The sequence below is a fragment of the Amblyomma mixtum genome, chromosome 2 (genome assembly GCF_055824585.1).
Source record: "Amblyomma mixtum isolate Tamu chromosome 2, ASM5582458v1, whole genome shotgun sequence".
NCBI lineage: Eukaryota > Metazoa > Arthropoda > Arachnida > Ixodida > Ixodidae > Amblyomma > Amblyomma mixtum.
The window spans coordinates 302,825,102-302,843,771 of record NC_143013.1 but is presented as its reverse complement, the minus strand read 5'-3'; the positions used below and the strand labels follow the sequence as shown (position 1 = coordinate 302,843,771).

At 47.5% G+C, this 18,670-nt stretch overlaps 1 protein-coding gene across 1 annotated transcript in view; it reads right to left on the bottom strand.

The window, feature by feature from the left end:
• Positions 1-18,249, bottom strand: part of LOC149364732 (scoloptoxin SSD14-like) — a 32,605-nt gene extending 14,356 nt beyond the window's left edge. Inside the window, exons 1-6 of the mRNA XM_089568748.1 lie at positions 18,065-18,249; positions 14,913-15,035; positions 10,120-10,154; positions 7,673-7,865; positions 4,544-4,710; positions 2,650-2,800 (exon numbers count right to left, since the gene is read on the bottom strand). Coding sequence (XP_089424874.1) covers positions 2,650-2,800; positions 4,544-4,710; positions 7,673-7,865; positions 10,120-10,154; positions 14,913-15,035; positions 18,065-18,249 — 854 coding nt within the window. The remainder of the gene's footprint in view (positions 1-2,649; positions 2,801-4,543; positions 4,711-7,672; positions 7,866-10,119; positions 10,155-14,912; positions 15,036-18,064) is intronic.
• Positions 18,250-18,670: the final 421 nt, after the last annotated feature.

Here is an 18,670-nt window from a genome sequence, read left to right as displayed (position 1 = left end):
TATAAGAGCGCGCCGCCGCCGTGTCTCGGCGGCAATTGGCTATGGACGAAGAGCCGGAGCACCCAGACGTTGTCGCTCGGCGGCTCGCAATCATTGCTTAACCACAAGCACCGCTTCAGCGTAGCCATGCTGGGAAGCTTTCGCTTACACACCAGGTTTCAGCAAAGTTAAACATCAGCAATTTTTTTCTTCCGTCCTTTGACTCGACGCTGAGCTCTCTCAACATTCGAGTGCAGCCGAGATGTTCGTGCACTGTTGCTAGCGCGCAACAGCCGTCTACAGCCATCTGAAAAGCTCGTCATGCGCAGAAAGAGGGAGCCGAGAAGGACTGCATTCAACATGACGCCCAGGACTACAACCGTGGTGCCTTCAGGAGGTGTAGTAAATGTGGCGGTAAACTTTTAATGCCTTTTTTCTCACTATCGTTTTTTCACTTGTTGCTCACTACGTGCAGCGTATTGTTTTGCGAATGTTTTGTCTATGTCGACCGCGCTTGTTTGTTGCACTCATAGAGCCATACTGCAGGTGAAGACGTTCCCCATTGAGCGAAAACCCGACCGTCCGCCCGTCTGCGTTTCTCTCTTTCGTGTGTGTGCGCGTGTGCATGTGCGTGTGCGTGCGTGCGTGCGTGCGTGCGTGCGTGCGTGCGTGCGATTCGCGATATGCCGATAAATTATGGCGCAGTTGGATCAGCTGCGAGGCAGAAAAAAGGAAGCGGCATAAATTTCCACAACTCTACTGCGGTCAGGCAGGAGCGAAAGCGACGGGCAGCGGGCGTGGTGCAGGACAGTTCGGCGACGGATAAGCTTTGCGGCTTGCATTGCATTGTTACTGAAATTCAAAAGATCAGTTTGTCTGTCTTGCGTGAGAAATTTAGACGCGATATTCCGTGTGCGTGCCTTCGTAAGTCGAAGGCAGGGGGACTATTTTTCGATGCCAGTCACCCGAACTACGTACCGAGTACCCATTCGCGGAAATAAAGGACAACACAGCGGCTGCCATTCGCCATCAGCGTTCACAGCGAGACGCTAAGAGCGACGTTTGAAGCAGCACTGGAGTCGGGTACGGTAGTACGTATACGACGCGCAGGTTTTCTTCTTTCTCACTTTGGCGAGCTTCAGCAAGAGTGTCGTTTCAAGTGATTAAACGAAGATAGAATCTCGATAAAGTCACAATGTGTTATTTCCCAGATTATCTGAATTTTCCCATTGCAGGTCGATCCGAACCTGGCGAACACTGATACCGCACCAGAAGCGACTCTGATCTAGCAGATGGTGAGCACTTGAGATAAAAAAAAAATTGAAATACGGAGCAGAATGACTTATTTAACTAAGAAGAGTGAGCGTAAATTTTGTTTGAGGCTTGAGGAAAACGACTGCGTAAGCGCTGGTGCAACTCTCCCGAAGGCAAGAGAGCAAAAAGAGAGCACTCTGACAGACACTACCGCTGGAGCGAGACCTCGACTCTTGCTGCGAATGTCTGTCGCATCAGGCAGAATAAAGCGTTTATGTTCGATGCCCGCTCGACAAAGTTCCAAGCAATAGATCGCATTTGCCTTATTCGCCGATGTAAACGTATGACTTAAGAGTACAGCGATATTCACGTTCTACCGAGTGAAGTGGCTCGGAGAAAATAAAAAGCAGGTCACAAGGTTCGTCGTGTGAAAAAGCTGCTTCGTGTCGTGCATCAGGTCGTCCTGCTTCTTGCGCTTGCAATCGGGTATAGTGCATAGGCCTGGAAGTTGTGGACTGTAGACGATTAGTTTCTCTCTCTACCTCGCGCTTTCTCGGTTTAATTTAATCAGACAATGTAGTCCCCTGCTGTGACAGCGCTCTTACTTGCTGGCAACTAGGAACGGAGAAGGATGCCGATCACTCCACCTGGTAATTCCTCTGGCAAAGAGGCTGAAAAAGTGCAGAACTACTGTACGGGCATCAACAAGATTGTTCCAAACCACAAGCGGCGCGGACGCTTTGAAGCGCATTCGCATACGCGAGTTCGTTCCGAAGTCAGCGCGTCGATTGGGGCAGTGTAATATTGTTTTGTTTTGTTTGCTTGTTTGCTTTCAGGGGGGGGGGGGGGGGGGGGGATGGCGCAATAACTGTCTGACACCTCGGTGGAGGCTCGAGCCGCGCCATAAGGAAAGACATAAAGGAGGGAATTAAAGAAGAAAGGAAGAAAAAGGAGCCGTATATTGGAGGGCTCCGGAATAATTTCGATCACCTGAGGATCTCTAATGTGCACTCACACCGCACAGACACGGGCGCCTATTGCGTTCCGTCTCCGTCGAAACGCTGCCGCCGCGGTCGGTTTCGAACACGGGAACTCCGGCTCAGTAATGGAGCGCCCTAATCACTCAGCCACCGCGGCGGGTGCGCAGCGTAGGCATGCTGCGTGTTTCATTACAACCCGCATCGCTACCGACCGTAGCGCCACCTTTGCTTATAAACATGACGTTTGTTATAGACGCTGTATATGCCGCACGGACGGAGCATATAACACTGGCCGTTTAGCGCGTTCTGGAACCGCGCTATGCGATTACGTTTACTGCAGCTTCGCCTTCGTCGCCCAAATGTCGCCATGGCAACCGGGGATCGAACGTGCGACTTGGGGCTCGGGAGCAGAAAAAGCAGTTGTCGTGGCACTTACCCGAATGGGTATTCGGCGGCCAGCGCTCCCACCAGGGCTCCGGCACCCGGAACCGGAGCCGAGAAGACGATCTTGTTCCCGATCTCATGCTGCATGGCGGGAAGCCACTGTGCCCGATAGTGGATCAAGTCTTCGTGCGACATAAAGCCTTCTGCGACGGCGACCAGCCGAACAGTAAGCTCCACAGCAGCGTATATCGTCAACCACCACTGCCAGCAGCTAATGCGCATGCGCACAGGTCCTTGACGGGCAAGATGCGGGCTAGGTACAGGCCACTTGCGGGTGCACTTGGGGTCTCGTGGCCCCATGCGCACGCTTATTAGCGGCCGACGGTGGGGTATACGAGATAGCTATGCACGGTGGCTCTATACTCTAAAATTTTCTATTACCAGTGCATGGACGAAAAGATTGGGCAAACATTGTCACGTGACCCGGACTCCGCGCCGCAGAAATGCGATTCGAACTGTCGTGATTACTAGTTTACGGAACTTATAAGTACTTATAGATATAGTGATACCTAGAGATAACGCTGCTAAGCTCTGTAAACTTGGCGCCTCGATGAGAATAGTCGCGCTTTCTGTTATAAGTAGAGTCGTTCAATTGAATTACTCTAGTATAACTAACCGTACAGATTCCGGACTGGGTTTTTTCGCAGGATTTAGGTTCCATCTGGTCTCCCGTGCATGTCAAATGAAGCGGTGTTTCGATGCCTGCCCTTACAAAATTTTTTTAGGCAGTCTATAGACTGTCCATAGACTTCTGTACATAAAGTCTATAGACTCTCTATAGACAAATCCTAAAGTATAGTCTATAGGCAATATAAATGCTATAGGTAGTCTACAGACAATCTATAGATTTATGGCCATACACTTTTTGCAGACTTTTGTCTACAGACAGTCTATGGACCACAAATAGACAAAGAAATATCTACAGGAAGGCAATAGAGTCTATAAGAAGTCTATAGACTGTCTATAGACCATTTTTAAGGGGCAATTGCCCAACGTTTGTTCTAAAACCATTCAAAATTTTAACGATCCAGGAAAATGACGAAAATCTAGGCGCCCTTTAGGGTGGCAAAAAAAATTTAAAACCGCATATATCCAAACGCATTTTTCCAGCAGCTCCAAATAGAACAGCGAGCGGTCCTTCGAATGTTCAATGTCGTGTTTGTCGAAACAAACAAAATTGTCCAACATTAACATTTTACAACACGGTTGCAACATTTCACGACACTGAAGGACTATAAGGACATATCAAACTTTATCTAAAAAATGGCTGAGGCTTAGCTAAGGTTAAGCCTAGTCAGATGAGAAGCATATTGGTGGCTAGGCTTGGTAATACATGGCTTTCCTTGGTTGACGTTCATCCCGCTCTTCATCGGTCTCTGTGGCACGCTGAAGCTTTCGCTTCTCGTTCAAATCAGCCCTGCTTCTAGGCAGCATCCCAACACCTGGCCGCCTCGTAAGTGCCCGGAGAGCGAGGCAAGCTCAGCTTCATACCGCTGCTGTAGCGTCACGTGGTCAGCTGCAGCGCCTCTGATGCGGAGCCTCCACCGCCGCGGCCGACCGCGCGAGCCGGCAGCCCATCTCTCCTCTGCTGTGACGTCATGTTGTCACGTGGTCAGCCGCCGCGCCTCTGATGTGGAGCCTCCACCGCCGCGGCCGACCGCGCGAGCCGGCAGCCCATCTCTCCTCTGCTGTGACGTCATGTTGTCACGTAGTGTCACGTGGTCCCTCCAAGGTAGCTCCACCGCCGCGCTCGACGGGCTGTAGTGTAGCTCTAGTAATATGCTTCGCATAAAACACAGATCTAACAATTAATGTATTTTTGGTGAGCATAGACGACAGTGCGCGCTAGATGAACACAGTGGAAGAAGGAAAGAGTCGATGAGTACCATCTAAACCAAGGTCGCTCGCCATTTCCTCGCTTATGTGGCTCGAATAGAAGTGCCTCCGGTCGGTCTTGTTGGACATCTCTTTGAACATCTCGGCGAGCAGAGGCTGCACTAAAGGCTCGTTTAGGCTCATCAATCTCTGCTGAGCGTAATTCCAAAACTGGTGTCTGCAACAGAAATCACCAAAACTTAGTGGCCAGATGAACGAGAAGACGGCCTGACACGTAGACAGCACCGAGACAGAAAAAAGTTGCTGAGATTCAACTCAGCTCTTCCAGGATATACAGAGCGAAAGCTCTCTTAAGCATGGTTAGACACGGTTTAGCTTCGGTTCAGCTTTATTTTTTTCGAGAGCAAATTGTTTCAGCAAGAGCAAATCACGTGATGCGTCACGTGCCACAACTGGCGAGGAGGAGCGGCAGAGGAGCAGCCAGCGCAGCGGCGGACGTCACCGCCAAGCGCGTAGCTATGGCGTCGATGAAGAAGATCGAGACACCTGCCACGCGCGATTTTGCACACGCGGCGCGCCTCCCGTTAGAGGTCAAATCCAAGAGCCATATGACCTTCAGGCCCAGCATGGGAGAGCTTTTCGCTCTAAAAGCTGAATATCAGGTTTAAACGAATGCGATTTCAGTTCTCAAAGCGTAGGCGGAGATTGTTGCGACATTCGCGCATACTGAGCCACACAACAAATTGAGAAGACGTGCCCCGACTTAATCTGGGCCAGGAATTGCTTAGCACGCTCTTCTTAGCAATAATTCACTCTCTATGAAATCCCTTTTTCTTTACGTAGTTCGCACTTTATTCTATAGCGTTACCTTGCTCACTACTGCCCAACGCTGAGCTCCAAAAGTGAACGGCCGTCCCCCTCCACCTATCAAGGCAACTTAGGTGCAGCGCAGTCGTATAAGACGCAGCAGAACATGTGGCGACAGGCCTTGTCAGGAATGCTACGTTGGCCCATGCTTGCACTAAACTCTTGCGGTTTGTGGTTAAACCTAGCCGACAGACCTGCAAAGGCAAGTCAGCCAACTCTTGCTGGCAAACCGTGAACGTGCCTTCTGGGGAAGCATGACCGCGGACCCAATGTTCTAGACAAGGGAATGTGAGTATCTGCAGCGAATCCACAAATTCTGTACAGTGCTACAGTGATTCGGCTGTTAAGCCAGTGTGAGACGGTTATCGAACCTTTCTGCACTTCATAACCTCCTCTCTCTCTTCCTCGTAAGCAGCAAGCATCCTACGAACAGCAAATATACCATAAAGCAATCGGTTTTCCCGGCTGAAATTCTTGCATTTTCAATGGGCGGTGCAACACAGACCTCCCTAAGCTAGTGATTTTCTCGTCCCGGTATGCCACTAGACAAAGGCATACAAAAACTAACACCCTTCCGCACACGAAATGATTGCTTTAAGTACGCTGTTTTCAGGGAAGGATCCCTCACAGGAATAGCTTCACTAACAGCGGTGTTTGGAAGCCAAACCTGACACTAATTCCGTCACACCTCAACTAATCACGGCTGTTGATCGAATACGATATTACTATTTCCTTGCTGTAACGTGTCTGTTTAGTTTGTACATTTTACAATTATCTGCGTGTATATGTAAGTATATGTGTTGTATCAATAAATACCAGGCGTTTTAAGGAAGGCCGCCACTAATTTCTAAAAATAGAAGCCTTTAAGTTATGAAGAGGGCTTATGCGTCAGATTAATACCAACGTCGGCGGACATCAAAAAACAGGTGAATAAAGTTCAGTTGGTTGGTTAAACAACTTCTGACAATTAACTTTCTAACTATCACAGGTTAAATGTTTTCTTCAGAAATTGTCTACCATACAAAAACACAAGCAAGTGTACAACAAAAGACGTATTGGCCAATGGGACATTAAAACATATCGAACTAATTATGGTTGTGAAACACTAAACAAATTACCACGATTGCTTCGTATCGTGAACTAAAGACGTATTTTCTTTTTCTAACACTGGCTCTTGCTTTATTTTTGTTTTCAGTGAGAAATGCGTAACAATGAGTAATGATTTTGTTTTCTATTTGTTTTGTTTCTATCTCTATGTGTATAATTGCGCATTATCACCACATAATTGTCTATTGTACCTGCATTCACTGTACCTACCTCTTGTTTTAAGCCACTGTACGCGGCCAAGTGTTAAAGTCAGGTGGCCGTAACGCGGTCATAGAAGACAGCTAATACAATGAGCACCATGCCATCATGTACTGCATGGTTGCAAAAAACGAACATTATTATATATTATTATTAAACTTGATCGGTCGAAAGCTACCGAAACCAGACTAGGGGCGCCATCTCGTGCTAAACAGTATGGGGCGCCCGCGTGCATTAGTGCTAAACATCTTTGAAGCAGCTTTCGCTCTAAAAAAGACGCACTTTGCAGCAGCAGTGTCAACGCCATGCTGAAAGTTTTCACAAGGCGAGTCCCATAATTTCATATGTTTCTAGATGGATTATATAGTCAGTATGGAGTGTATGGAGTCGGTATGGACTTTATGGAAAGCGCTTATGGAAGCATACGGACTCCTTATGACATCATGCACATTTCATGAAAGTTATAGAGAAATTTTATACAAAGATTATAGACTCCATACAATAAACGTATGGATGTCCATATAATTTTCCGAATCATATGGACTCCACATTTTCATAATTCCATACCAGCGACTCGTACGATACGTTTCAGCAGGGCGATAGCAGCAAAAACGGCTGCTACTTCAGCCGTTCCAGCCGTGTCGACACCATACTTAGGTTATGGTGTCGACACTGCTGCAGCGAAGTGCGTCTTTTTTAGAGCGAAAGCTGCTTCTTTAAGCACCAATGCACGCGGGCACCCCATACTGTTTAGTCTGCTTAGCATAAGATGGCGCCCCAAGTCTGGTTTCGGTAGAGTTCCTGTACCTTTGGTAGCATATACAGTAACTCCAGGTTTCGGCAGCTTTCGCCCGATCCATTTTAATTATAATAATATTGCCGCGGCTATTGTTGTAGACACATTAACGTTTGTTTTTGCATCCATGCAGTACATGATGGCCTACATGTCCCACAGTGCACAAATGCCGTATGGGTTATTGTTTCAGGAGGCTGCTTGTGAGGCGTACCGCAGCTTGGGCTCAGATATGAGCCGCGGGTCGTTCCTGAGCACAGCGGCAGTGAAGTGGGGGCCGATGGCGAATCCCCTCTTTGCGTAATAGAATCCCGCCTTGAGGACTGTCTTCCACGGCAACCTGCCGAGCCGCCGGTGCAGTGCCGCCCAGCCGGCCACTGCGCCAGGCACGATGGGCGCCATGCGACCTGCGACAGCACACAGCTCAGAACGGCCATCTCACGCTCTCGAAAAGTGGCACCTGAGCTATATAAAGCGCGAGTTCTCACTGCAGCGATCTTTCGCTCGGGAAATTGTCCCTTTTCGGGGAATTCTTTATCCAAAATTAGGCCGCAGAGGGCAAAGAGAATCCTAATGAGTTTTCAGGGAATTTAAATAATTTGCAGGAAAATCGACACACACACACACACACACACGCACACACACGCACGCACACGCACACACACACACACGCGCGCACGCGCGCGCGCTGCTAGTTAGCAAAAGGTTAATGCGCCTACTGCTTTTTTAAATCTTTTTAAAGCATTTGAAAAGGCGTTTTTAAATGTTAAGCATTTGTACGGCAATAGTTATAAAGCTCCGGTTACTGACAGAGTGTGAACGCCGGTTTACGTTTTCACTTTGTCAGTGAAACTGGTAATGCAGTACCGTACATATCAAAGGAGTAGAATACTCTGCTTCGTCGCTTAAACCGACGGCTAAAGAGAGCCATGATGGGGACGGGTAGAAACCGCTAACGAAACGAGAAAGTTTGAAAAATGCGGCACTGAATATACCTAGCAAGTGGGCTGTTGATGTTCGAAATGACAGCAGTTCATGGCGTGAAAGAACAAAATTTTCTTGAAAATTCTGACAACTCTTAGAGGGATGTTCAGTTGTACCAATCACATTAATTCACGTCGAGTGAGCAAAGCCACGCAAGGAAGTACTTGAAAGGGATCTTTTATGACGAACATTGTACTGCGATTTTCAAACCGCCTACAGTAGAGGTTACCTCCCTCAGTGTGGTCGACTTGCAGGTTCAAACCTGCGCAGTGCCTTTTATTTCGGAGGCTTCCTTGCAGGGGCGTGCGAATATTCGGATATTTCGAATACCGAATCAGATATCCTCCTATTCAGATATTCAAACGGGCCAAATAGTATACATGTTCAAAACCATTCGAAACGAATCGATTATCTCCCCATGTTTTCGAATACGTTACGAATAATTGGCGCGAAGCGCGATTAAGGCCTGCCGTATTCTTCCTCCATGACTATTCTCATAACACGGAACATACACGCCGCGTACCATGCTGCCCCGATCAGTATTCGTGGGATTGAGGGTTCAGCGCCGCGGTGGAGTACATTCGCCTGGCGGTGTTCATAATCCTCATGCATGGCCTCAGAGATGGGACGACACGGCAGATCCCAGTCAGGCTGTCCTCGGAGGCCATGCCTCATACGTAACTGTCGCCCGTCTCATGCACCGAGAGGTGGCGCTAGTTTGTCATCGTCCGTTACCAACAGCAAAAGACACTGGTTATGTGCGTAACATGATAGTGATAAAGTTTATACACTGACTTCGATTTGGGACCCCCGAAATGGTGATCAGTGCTGCGTCTTTCAACAGACACATCTATGTTTCTCACGATTGCTCAGTGAACTTGCGCACAAGTAGCGAATAGAAAAATATTCGATTAATGTTCGAATCGGTCCTATCAATATTCGATTCCATTCGATTCGGTTTGGAAAATGTACTATTCACACGCCCCTGCTTTTTTGTAAGCATCTCGTGAAGGTTAGCGATGCTTCGAGAGACATAACCGATTGAAAGCTGCTAAAATTTTAGTGACAATCGCTTGATGTATACTAGCGAAAGCGACTTGTCAAGCATCGATGCCGTAAGTAAGCATCGATTAAAATCAAAGAATCAAGTACAAAATGGAAGAACCGGAATGCATGGCACCAAAGAAAATACGGGCAGATCATGGTACGCTTTCTGACAAGCTCAGCAAGTATTCCGCTATTTTGTCTTCTATTTTGACTGTGTAGAGTTTTTCACGCTACGCAAAAAACAACCTCCATCTTCAGAGACAATGCTATGCATATGCATGTTCGCGCATTTTATATAAACAATGCGAAAGAATCAGCTATAAATTCTATAGTACGCTTTCAATGAATTATAGTAAAATTATTCACGCGCATTCGTAGCGCTGTGTTCGTTTTCTTCCATCGATAAGAATGCTAAATAGGCTTACTCACTGCAACTGTAAGAACAGCAAGCAACAATGCCTGGAGTATCAGCAGGATAGCGTACCCCACGCGCCTCATTTACTAGAGAAGTGGGGAAGCAGTGCTAGATAATATTCTTACACCAGACCTAAAAGTTCCAGGACTCACCAAGACTCCTCAGTGTTTGGTTTTTAGCAAACATCGCTTCGGCTGTGTTAATCGGCGACAAACCTAGGGCGTCCAGTGCCTCCACCTCACGGTTCGAACTGAAATCGTAAGAAAACAGAGATGTAGTTAACTTTTTACGCAAAGATCCGCACGACGCGCCACCCTTTACATTAGCGATACGACAAAGACACAGTGCAACAACGCCAATGGAGCATATTCGGTAGTTGTGAGTCTGGCGTACCCATTCACCTAACTACACTACTGCTATGCGGTGAAGCAGATTACTCAGGGGAAATTTAAGTTATGTGGCAGAGCAGAGCTTCGACTTAAGTTTTGAACGGAGCCACGGGCACCCTGGCAGAATGGCTTTGCCGCAGAACTGATTTTTTTTTTTTTTGAGTATTTGGCATTACTGCAACGCATCAATGTAGTTAGGTGAATGGGTACTCCAGATTCACAACTGTCGCATATTTTGCAGCCAGAGCTCTACGTAACACGTACTATAGAAGCATTCCGCGGCGTTAGACATCGCAAAAACTACGTCATAATCAGGTGACACACGACATAACACGACACGGACGTAGCTACAGTACATGTTACGCTAGGTGTACATTAGGGTTCCTCAATGCCAACGAGAGGGCGCGCACATCTATATTACGTGGTACACAGATGGATACTCGTATTGTAACGGGAAGTTAATGCTAGACTTATGTGAGCGGCACAACCTAGTTATTGTCAATAGAGACACTAAATGTGAGGGTCAAATCACGTGGGAATCCCGTAACAGGCAGACAATTCCACTGACTACTGTCTAATGTCGCAGGGCATCTATAACAAGCTCGCAGTAATCGAAATAGACGAAGAGGAGAAGTACAGCCTAGGTAAAATTAAACGACGAACAAATAGCGCTAATAGCAGCTGACATAGAGGAAGCAATCGAGAAACGCCCCATGGAAAAGTGGGATTATAATCAGTTAGAACTACTCATCAGTACAAAAATGAAACAAGTAAAAGGAGGAAACCACTGGAGAGGAAAGCGGAAGCCACGAAGGTGGTGGAATATGGAAATTAAGGAGGGCATTGAACAACGACAGGTGGCTTCAAGGGAACACAGACAAGCAAAGAGGGCGCAGTTATCTGAAGAGGAAATAGGCCTAAAGTGTCAATCTTATCGACAAAAGAAACAGCAAGTTCAGGTCCTCGTCCGGGCTAAAATAAAGCAGTCCTCTGAACAATGGCTGGCTGAAGTTCGCGATGCAAATAAAGGGGGCCCAGAAAATTCTGGAACCATATAAGCTGGTTGGGTAAAACAAATCAAAGAAAGCAAGAACAAATTAAAGATGCTGAGGGAAAATGTTTAGATTGAGACGATGCTGTGAGCTACATTACGTCAGTTATAGCTGCGTCATTTAGCAACGACAATAGGGTAATCTCCCCAAGTGAGGGAGCAACACAGGACAGCAGAATAGAGAACAGCTTTGAACTGACTAGTCTTAACTGGAAAAAGGTGGAAGCAAATATCCCTAGATCCACATCCGCAGGGATAGAAGATATTCTAATTAAGCTGATTAATTAACTTGGCCCAAGAAGCAAATAAACGCTGATAAAAGCAATAGAGACAGTCATAACAAATAAGCAAATTCCGCACAGCTGGAGGCAGAGTAAAATGAATTTGATTTATAAAGAGAAAGGAGATATGATGAACACAAAATCCTTCCGGCAGATTACGATAACATCTGTTATATACAGGCTGGCAATGCAGGCGATGAGGTTAAAAATGCAGTCATGGGTAGAAGATAATAGGTTACTAGGAGAACTTCAGAATGGGTTCAGAAGGACTAGGCGCTTAGATGATAGCCTGTTCATGCTTACCAAATGCATAGAAATAGCTCAGGCGGAAAACAAACCTCTATGTTTAGCCTTTCTGGACATAAGCGGTGCAGACAACGTGAACAGGGAACTCCTGTGGAACATATTAAAATATGTAGGTATCGGTTATGAGGTAACTGATTTTCTACAGGTAATCTACCGAGATGATAAAGTTGAAATTACATGGGAAGGGATAAAAAGCACCACAACTGTGGGGGTACACTAAGGATTAAGGCAAGGTTCTCCTCTATTACTGCCACTGTTCATGCTTTACGCGATAAATATTGAAAGAAGGCTACAAGAAAGTAATCTAAGTTATAATCTGTCGTACAGATTAGGCGGAAATGTAGTTGAGCAGCGGCACCCGGGTTTAATGTATGCGGGCGATATTGTACCGTTAGCAGATAGCCAGGAAGATTTGCAAACTTTGGTTAATTGTTGTGGAGACGAAGGATACGCTCTGGGTTTCAGTTTTAGCGCAAGTAAGTCAGGTGTGATGATTTTCAACGATACAACTGATCAGGTGCTTACAATACAAGACCACGAAATACCCAGAGTGGCCGAATACAAATATCTCGGGATATGACTAAACGAAGGGCAGATGTACACGGAAAAGCATGAAAAGTCTCTTAGGGCAAAAGGTCTAAAAGACGCCGGGATAATGAAACATAGGGCATTATGGGGTACAACAAATATGAAGTACTGAGAGGTATTTGGAAAGGAATAATGGTGCCGGGGCTTACTTTCGGCAATGCGGTTCTGTGCTTAAGGGCAGGAGTTCAGTCGAGATTAGACGTAAATCAGAGAGCTGTTGGAAGATTATCACTAGGTGCCCACGGCAAAACCATAAACGAGGCAGTACAAGGGGATATGGGCTGGGCATCGTTCGAAGCATGGGAAGCTCAGAGTACAATACTATATGGAGAACGCCTTAGGAAATTGCACGATAACAGATGGGCAGCTAAGGTATTTAAGTACTTATACAGAAAAAGCGTTGACTCATAGTGGCGGTAAAGAACTAAGAAAATAACCAGTAAGTATGCCGGACACGAGGACGGAGTAAGAAAGAGCATTAAACGACAGGTTAAAAACGCGGAAGTTAAAAAATGGATTAATTCAATGAAAAAGGAGCATAGTGTGGACCTATATCGATACTGGAAACGGCAGATCAGGATAGAATTCTTCTATGATAACACAAGAGGCAGTGCCCTACTCTTTGAAGCTAGGTCAGGGTGTCTTAGAACGCGCAGCTACAAAAAAAAAAAAAATTAACGATGATGATGACACATGTGCTGTGTGGTAGATCTGAAAAACAATTGAACACCTTAAACTCAAATGTGATGGTATTCATCCGGGTGTCGATGCAGGCACAATCACTCTTCCTGAGGCCCTAGGGTTTAAAGATAACAATGGTCAGGTAAATAAATCTGCGGTGGAAGTTAGCAAAAAGCGATTGGAGGGTTGGTGGCTGAAAAGCAGAGAGGTGACATAAGGTTTGAAGTGTAGGAAACCGTAGTGAAAGAAGATGGCGAATTTTAATTAGAATTTACAATACAGTTGAAAAAAAAGCCGAGCATGGTGGCAATTGCCACCACCTCGTTTCAAAGCGGGCGCTCCTATCCATCTATCCATCCATCCATCCATGCATTCATCCATCCGTGGTGGCCTACGTGTCTATAGTCGGATACAACTTAAGTCTGCAGTGAAGCTCCGCCCACATTCAGCCTCCGCGCGCAGAATTCCTCCACGACGAAAAAGTAGTCTGTGGCTGAAACGTTTCTTGTTATGTAAACAAGAAGCTTAGCACGAGAAAAAAGTTACGAGCTCTACAGTTTTAATACGTGGATTGTTTGATATAGTCAAGCATTAAAAAATTGATTTCGTTTACAGTTGCGATTCGCCAGCGGAGTAATACAAGACGCCGCGGACAGCGGCCCAGTGTTAGCAACTGCTGTTTTTATAAGTTGTATCCTACTATAGCCACTTATGCTTCTCCCGGAAGTGACAAATGATGAAACGGTTAGAAAATCAAACCATTTTATATGTAGAGACACGAGAAAGCAGCATTTTCAAGTCAAAAGCGTATCTGTTCGCTGGCACCCTGCACTTCTCCAGCACACGGCGAATGAACCGCTTACCTCTTGTTTTCAGCTTACCTCCGCTTGCATACATCTCGTGTACCCCCAGAGTAAGACTTTGTTCATGTGGTCGGAGGGAATGCTTACTTATTTTTGCTCATTTATTTGTTTATTTATTTCAAGAAACCCCTTAAATTCCCTCCATTTATACCGGCAGAGTTTCCAACTATCGCAATTTCCTCTCTACGCATACTCGAGACCTTGACAGGTATTTACAGGGACGGAGGAAAGGACGCGGTCGCAGCTTTATTACTACCAGAATGAACTTATCCCTCCTGCTTTCAGCTTACCTCAGCCTGTTTACATGACCTAGGTGAATCCGATTTCATTAAGAGGGAGGACTGCGCGAACAAGTCAAGGACAGGCGACGTAGGAACGAAAACGATGTTAGTCCGGAAGCGGAAGACGCTTTCATTGCTGAGAAAACTGCATTTACATAATTTTCCCGCCAGTCAAGTCAAACTCGCAACGTCTACACCAAAAATGACACCGATATGCCCGTCCTGAAGTGAGTGGTGGTGTAGCCTACGCTCTCGAGTCCGCGCCCAAAAAATCTGCGTCGACACCGCCACTTTACTTGTGAAATGAACCGGTGGTATAGCCACATCTGTCATTTCTTGGCCCGTAGTAGCTTATGATTAGAATTCCTTATTCAATGAGAGTTGTGTCTTTGTCGTCAGAACGCACCAAAAGAGCATCGCACGGCGCAGTTGTGTTTCACTAACTCGCAACTGTTCCGTGCGAGTTCGCGCGAGCCCCTGATCGGCGCAAGTCCCTGGTTCACCGCAGGGGGCACACTCTCCGTGACCTTTCGGTCGAGGCCGCGTTTCTGAAATGAGTGCTGCTCACTGGTTGTAGTAGACTGCCACCAGTCCTCCCCCGACGCCTGACCGATGGGGCAGGACGGCGGCCATGCAGGCCAAAGCGGCCACGGCGGCGTCGCCAATCAAGCCTCCGGACCTGAACATTACCCTGCGCCGAGAGAACGCAGCACGAAACGTCTGCCAGTAGGACGCGCACGAGGGGTTCTCTGTAGGATAGACTTGCGCTTGTGGCGCTATACCCAAAGCAGCGTAATTTTTAAAAACATGATTTATGAGTTAGAAGAGCGTTTTTTTTTCGGCACAGCATTGTCAGTGGCGTAGTACATCAGAATACAGCTAATCTGTGCTAACTATAAAATACAGAAACAAAACAAATAAGCGACCGCGTCTTTCGCTAGGAAGGCCCAGCACAACCGGCCGAAAGCCTGCATGATGCGCACAAAGAGAGGTCTATAGCTACCTAGCTAGATATATGCTTGAGGTTATACCCTTCCTGGCCCCTACTGTGCTCCATACTGCGCTAGCCGCCGGCAGTGATTGCTCCCGGTGCCACTTCGGCGCTCTCGGTCGGCACACTAGCCACTCATTGCTCCATCATCGAAACTAGTGATTGAACTAGTGATGGACTAGTCCATCACTAGTTCATCCATCATTGAAAGGCGCAGGAATGCCGGGTAGACAAAGTTTTTTGAAGCTTCATTCTGCTAGCTAAAGCCGGGTATTGCCGTGTGTGCAACTTGACCTTCGGGAGAGCTGTCCGCCGGATAGTCAGCAAACTGCGCACCGAAGCAGGTGGCAGTTAAATGACTGGTCACTAGGGAAGAGCAAGCTGGGTAGCACACAGCCCACTGACGGCAGCACCTGCCATCGAAAGGCAGTGGCGCATCATTTAACAGTTGAAACACTATGCCAGGAGTGGTATCAGGACTCCCAGGGGTCTACGAATGTAGAGTGACCAGTTCTGCATACATGGGGATTAACCCAGTACGCTATCGCGTCATGTTCTTAGTGTCCGCTCTTTTTTTACTTGGCTCGGATATTGTTGGTAATAAAACGCATATTCAGTCTTGAAAACACTACTCTGCTCGAAGAAATTCTGTGAAAATTTCCACACCGGACTAGCATCGAACTTTCACTTGCGCGTTAAATATATTGAAGATGTGAAAAACGCAGCATTTAAATAATCTGCGCACAAAAGAGAGCATCGTGGTGAAGCTTATCAGTTTAGAGGTACAATCTACCCTTTCGGCCTAACACTAGCCAAGCCAAGTAAGAAACCGCGTCTTCCCGGCATTCCCGCTGTGAGTGAGTGAAGAAACTAATTCCGCCAGAAGAAGACCCGTGCCCCTCCGGGCCCGGACGCAGGCGTCCGGGGAGGGGCAGCGCCGCAGCTGGAAGACTAGCAACGATATAGTCGCGCAGCTTCTGCTGCCAGGAACTCGCCGAGACGATGGCGCCAGTTCACCCTCTTGGTAATATAAACTACATGAGTTTCTATACCGCTGTCTTGCATGCATGGGACGCTGAAGGATCGTGTGGCCAATGTTGTCGCGATATTAATAAAAAAAACTGGAGAGCTGTACGTGTGCGCACACCATAGCAAACGACGAAAGAAGGCACGTTGCAACTAGACGGCAGGGTTCGCCATGCATGGTTAGGCGCGCACAGAGCCCTGCCCTGATTTTTAAGTTGCACAGGTCTCGTTACGGGCACTGTTACGTCTAGTGCACTGGCATAAAGAAAAGGCAATGCATTTTGGAATGTAGCTAAGTGAAAAAAATAAAATCGTGGTGCGAGGGCCCCTTGAGATTAACAGAATATTAGCAGTTCCAAAAACTATAGTCGGATACAAGTAAACAAGAAAAGCGATTTTTCCCCGTCTAAGAACCCCCTTTCAGCAAATGGAGTCGGTTGATTCTCACTATCCTGCTGGCGTGAGGAGAGTGACAATGCAGGGAGTGGCTTTACAATGCAGGGAGGGGGCTACACTGTTTCATCTGACACTCCGTGCATTGTCACTTCAGCAGGTTCATGAGAATCGGCCGACGCCACTGGCTGGAAGGGGGTCCTTGAAAGCGCCTTTTAACGCTATAGCGTTAAAGGCCCCGTCCCCAGAGAGCAACCTAGGAGGCAGGTGAGCCACTTAGGTCACGTGACCCTGCGGCGTCATCGCAACCTGCCCACCGGACAGCGAGCAAACTTTCCACCATGGGAGGTGGCAATCAAATTAATGATACGTTGCTCGGGAAGAGCAACCTGGGTCCCACAAGGCCCTCGGCTGGGAGCACCTGCCGCCGCAGGGTGGTGGCGCGTCGCTAAACCGCTGCACCACTGCTCCAGCAGGGGCATGAGGACTCCCAGGGATGTGTGAATGTAAAGAATGAACTTCTGCTTATATGGGAGCTACCCCACTACGCTGTCGCGTCATACCCTTAAGGAGGAGCTGAAGTGTACCCCCCCTTTATTTATACTTGTATCCGACTACAGCAAGTTGTTTGAAACCGTCGAGTTGCAGTGACATTAGGCAACCTAAATGCTGCCGCATTTTCTTTGTTGAAATTGTGGCTAAGAAGACCCCTAAAGTTTTTAATATACCATGAATACATATTATGATGAACAAACAATGGAGGCAACACTTAAGCTCCGTCTCAAGGGCGTGACCCGATAGCGTAGCAGGTTAATTAACATACATGGAGAAGGTCATTCCTTACATTCATAGATCACTGATGGTCCCCAAACCTTTATACAGAGAAGGTCATTTTCTACTTTACAATCATAGACCCTTAAAAGTCCTTATACCCCTTTTGCACCGCAGCGGTGGCCTAGTGGTCTGAGCATCCGCCTATGCGGGGTTCAATCGCCAGTGCCATCGTTTATGTATCCCCAATTTATGGTCATATATATGCCTGGTTTGGATAGTGTCGTCGACTATTTAGGTGATATCCTGAATCCCAGGTTGAACAGCTTCCCTCTGCTGTAAAGGAAAGATCGCGACATTCAATATGATGTAAAACATCTCTAGTACTCGTCCGCACAGACCACCAAAGGAGGACTGATAGGCACTGGCAGTACTAGTCAAAACAGTTATAAATTTGCCGTGCTGAAGGCATGAGACTCTGTGGCAGTCATACGCGAAACAATCCACATTGCATGTCCAACATTTCATATCTGACTCACCTGGCTGCTTCGGTGCACTCCTTGGCGTCGGATACGACCACCCAGTCACTGTACTCCCACATCTCGACTGGGTAAACGAGCCACACGTAGGAGTACACGTAGGTAAAGTACGAGGCGATGCCAGAGGCTATGATTATGATAAGGCAGGAGAGTACAGAGCACAGGAAAGACGTAGAGCTCCCCATCCTTCCGCTTCGAAGACAAAAGCGCTGGAAGGAAACGACGAAAAAGTTTGGCAGAAACTCGCCTGCTTATCACACCCGAAAGAAAATTACCGAAGACACTTTGGAAAGTCTGATGGCGAAAGCCTTGTGGTGACCCCACAGCCGCTTCCCCGAACCGCTTGGCGCGGAATCACTGGGCCACTTCGGAGCCATGCGTCTCACTCACTCGACTGCAACGAGACGTCTGGCGAAGGAGCGGCAGTGCAGCTGCCTCCGCCGACGCGCGCGCGCGCTCGTTCTATCGCTACTGTGTGACGTCACAGTTGCTACGCACAGCTGCGCTCCTCACCGGCGCGCCGGTTGCTAAGGAGCGGAGGAGGTTGCGCAGCTGCGCGGAGGAGAGGCCACAGTTGGCACGATTCCAGTGCACGGACGGACACCG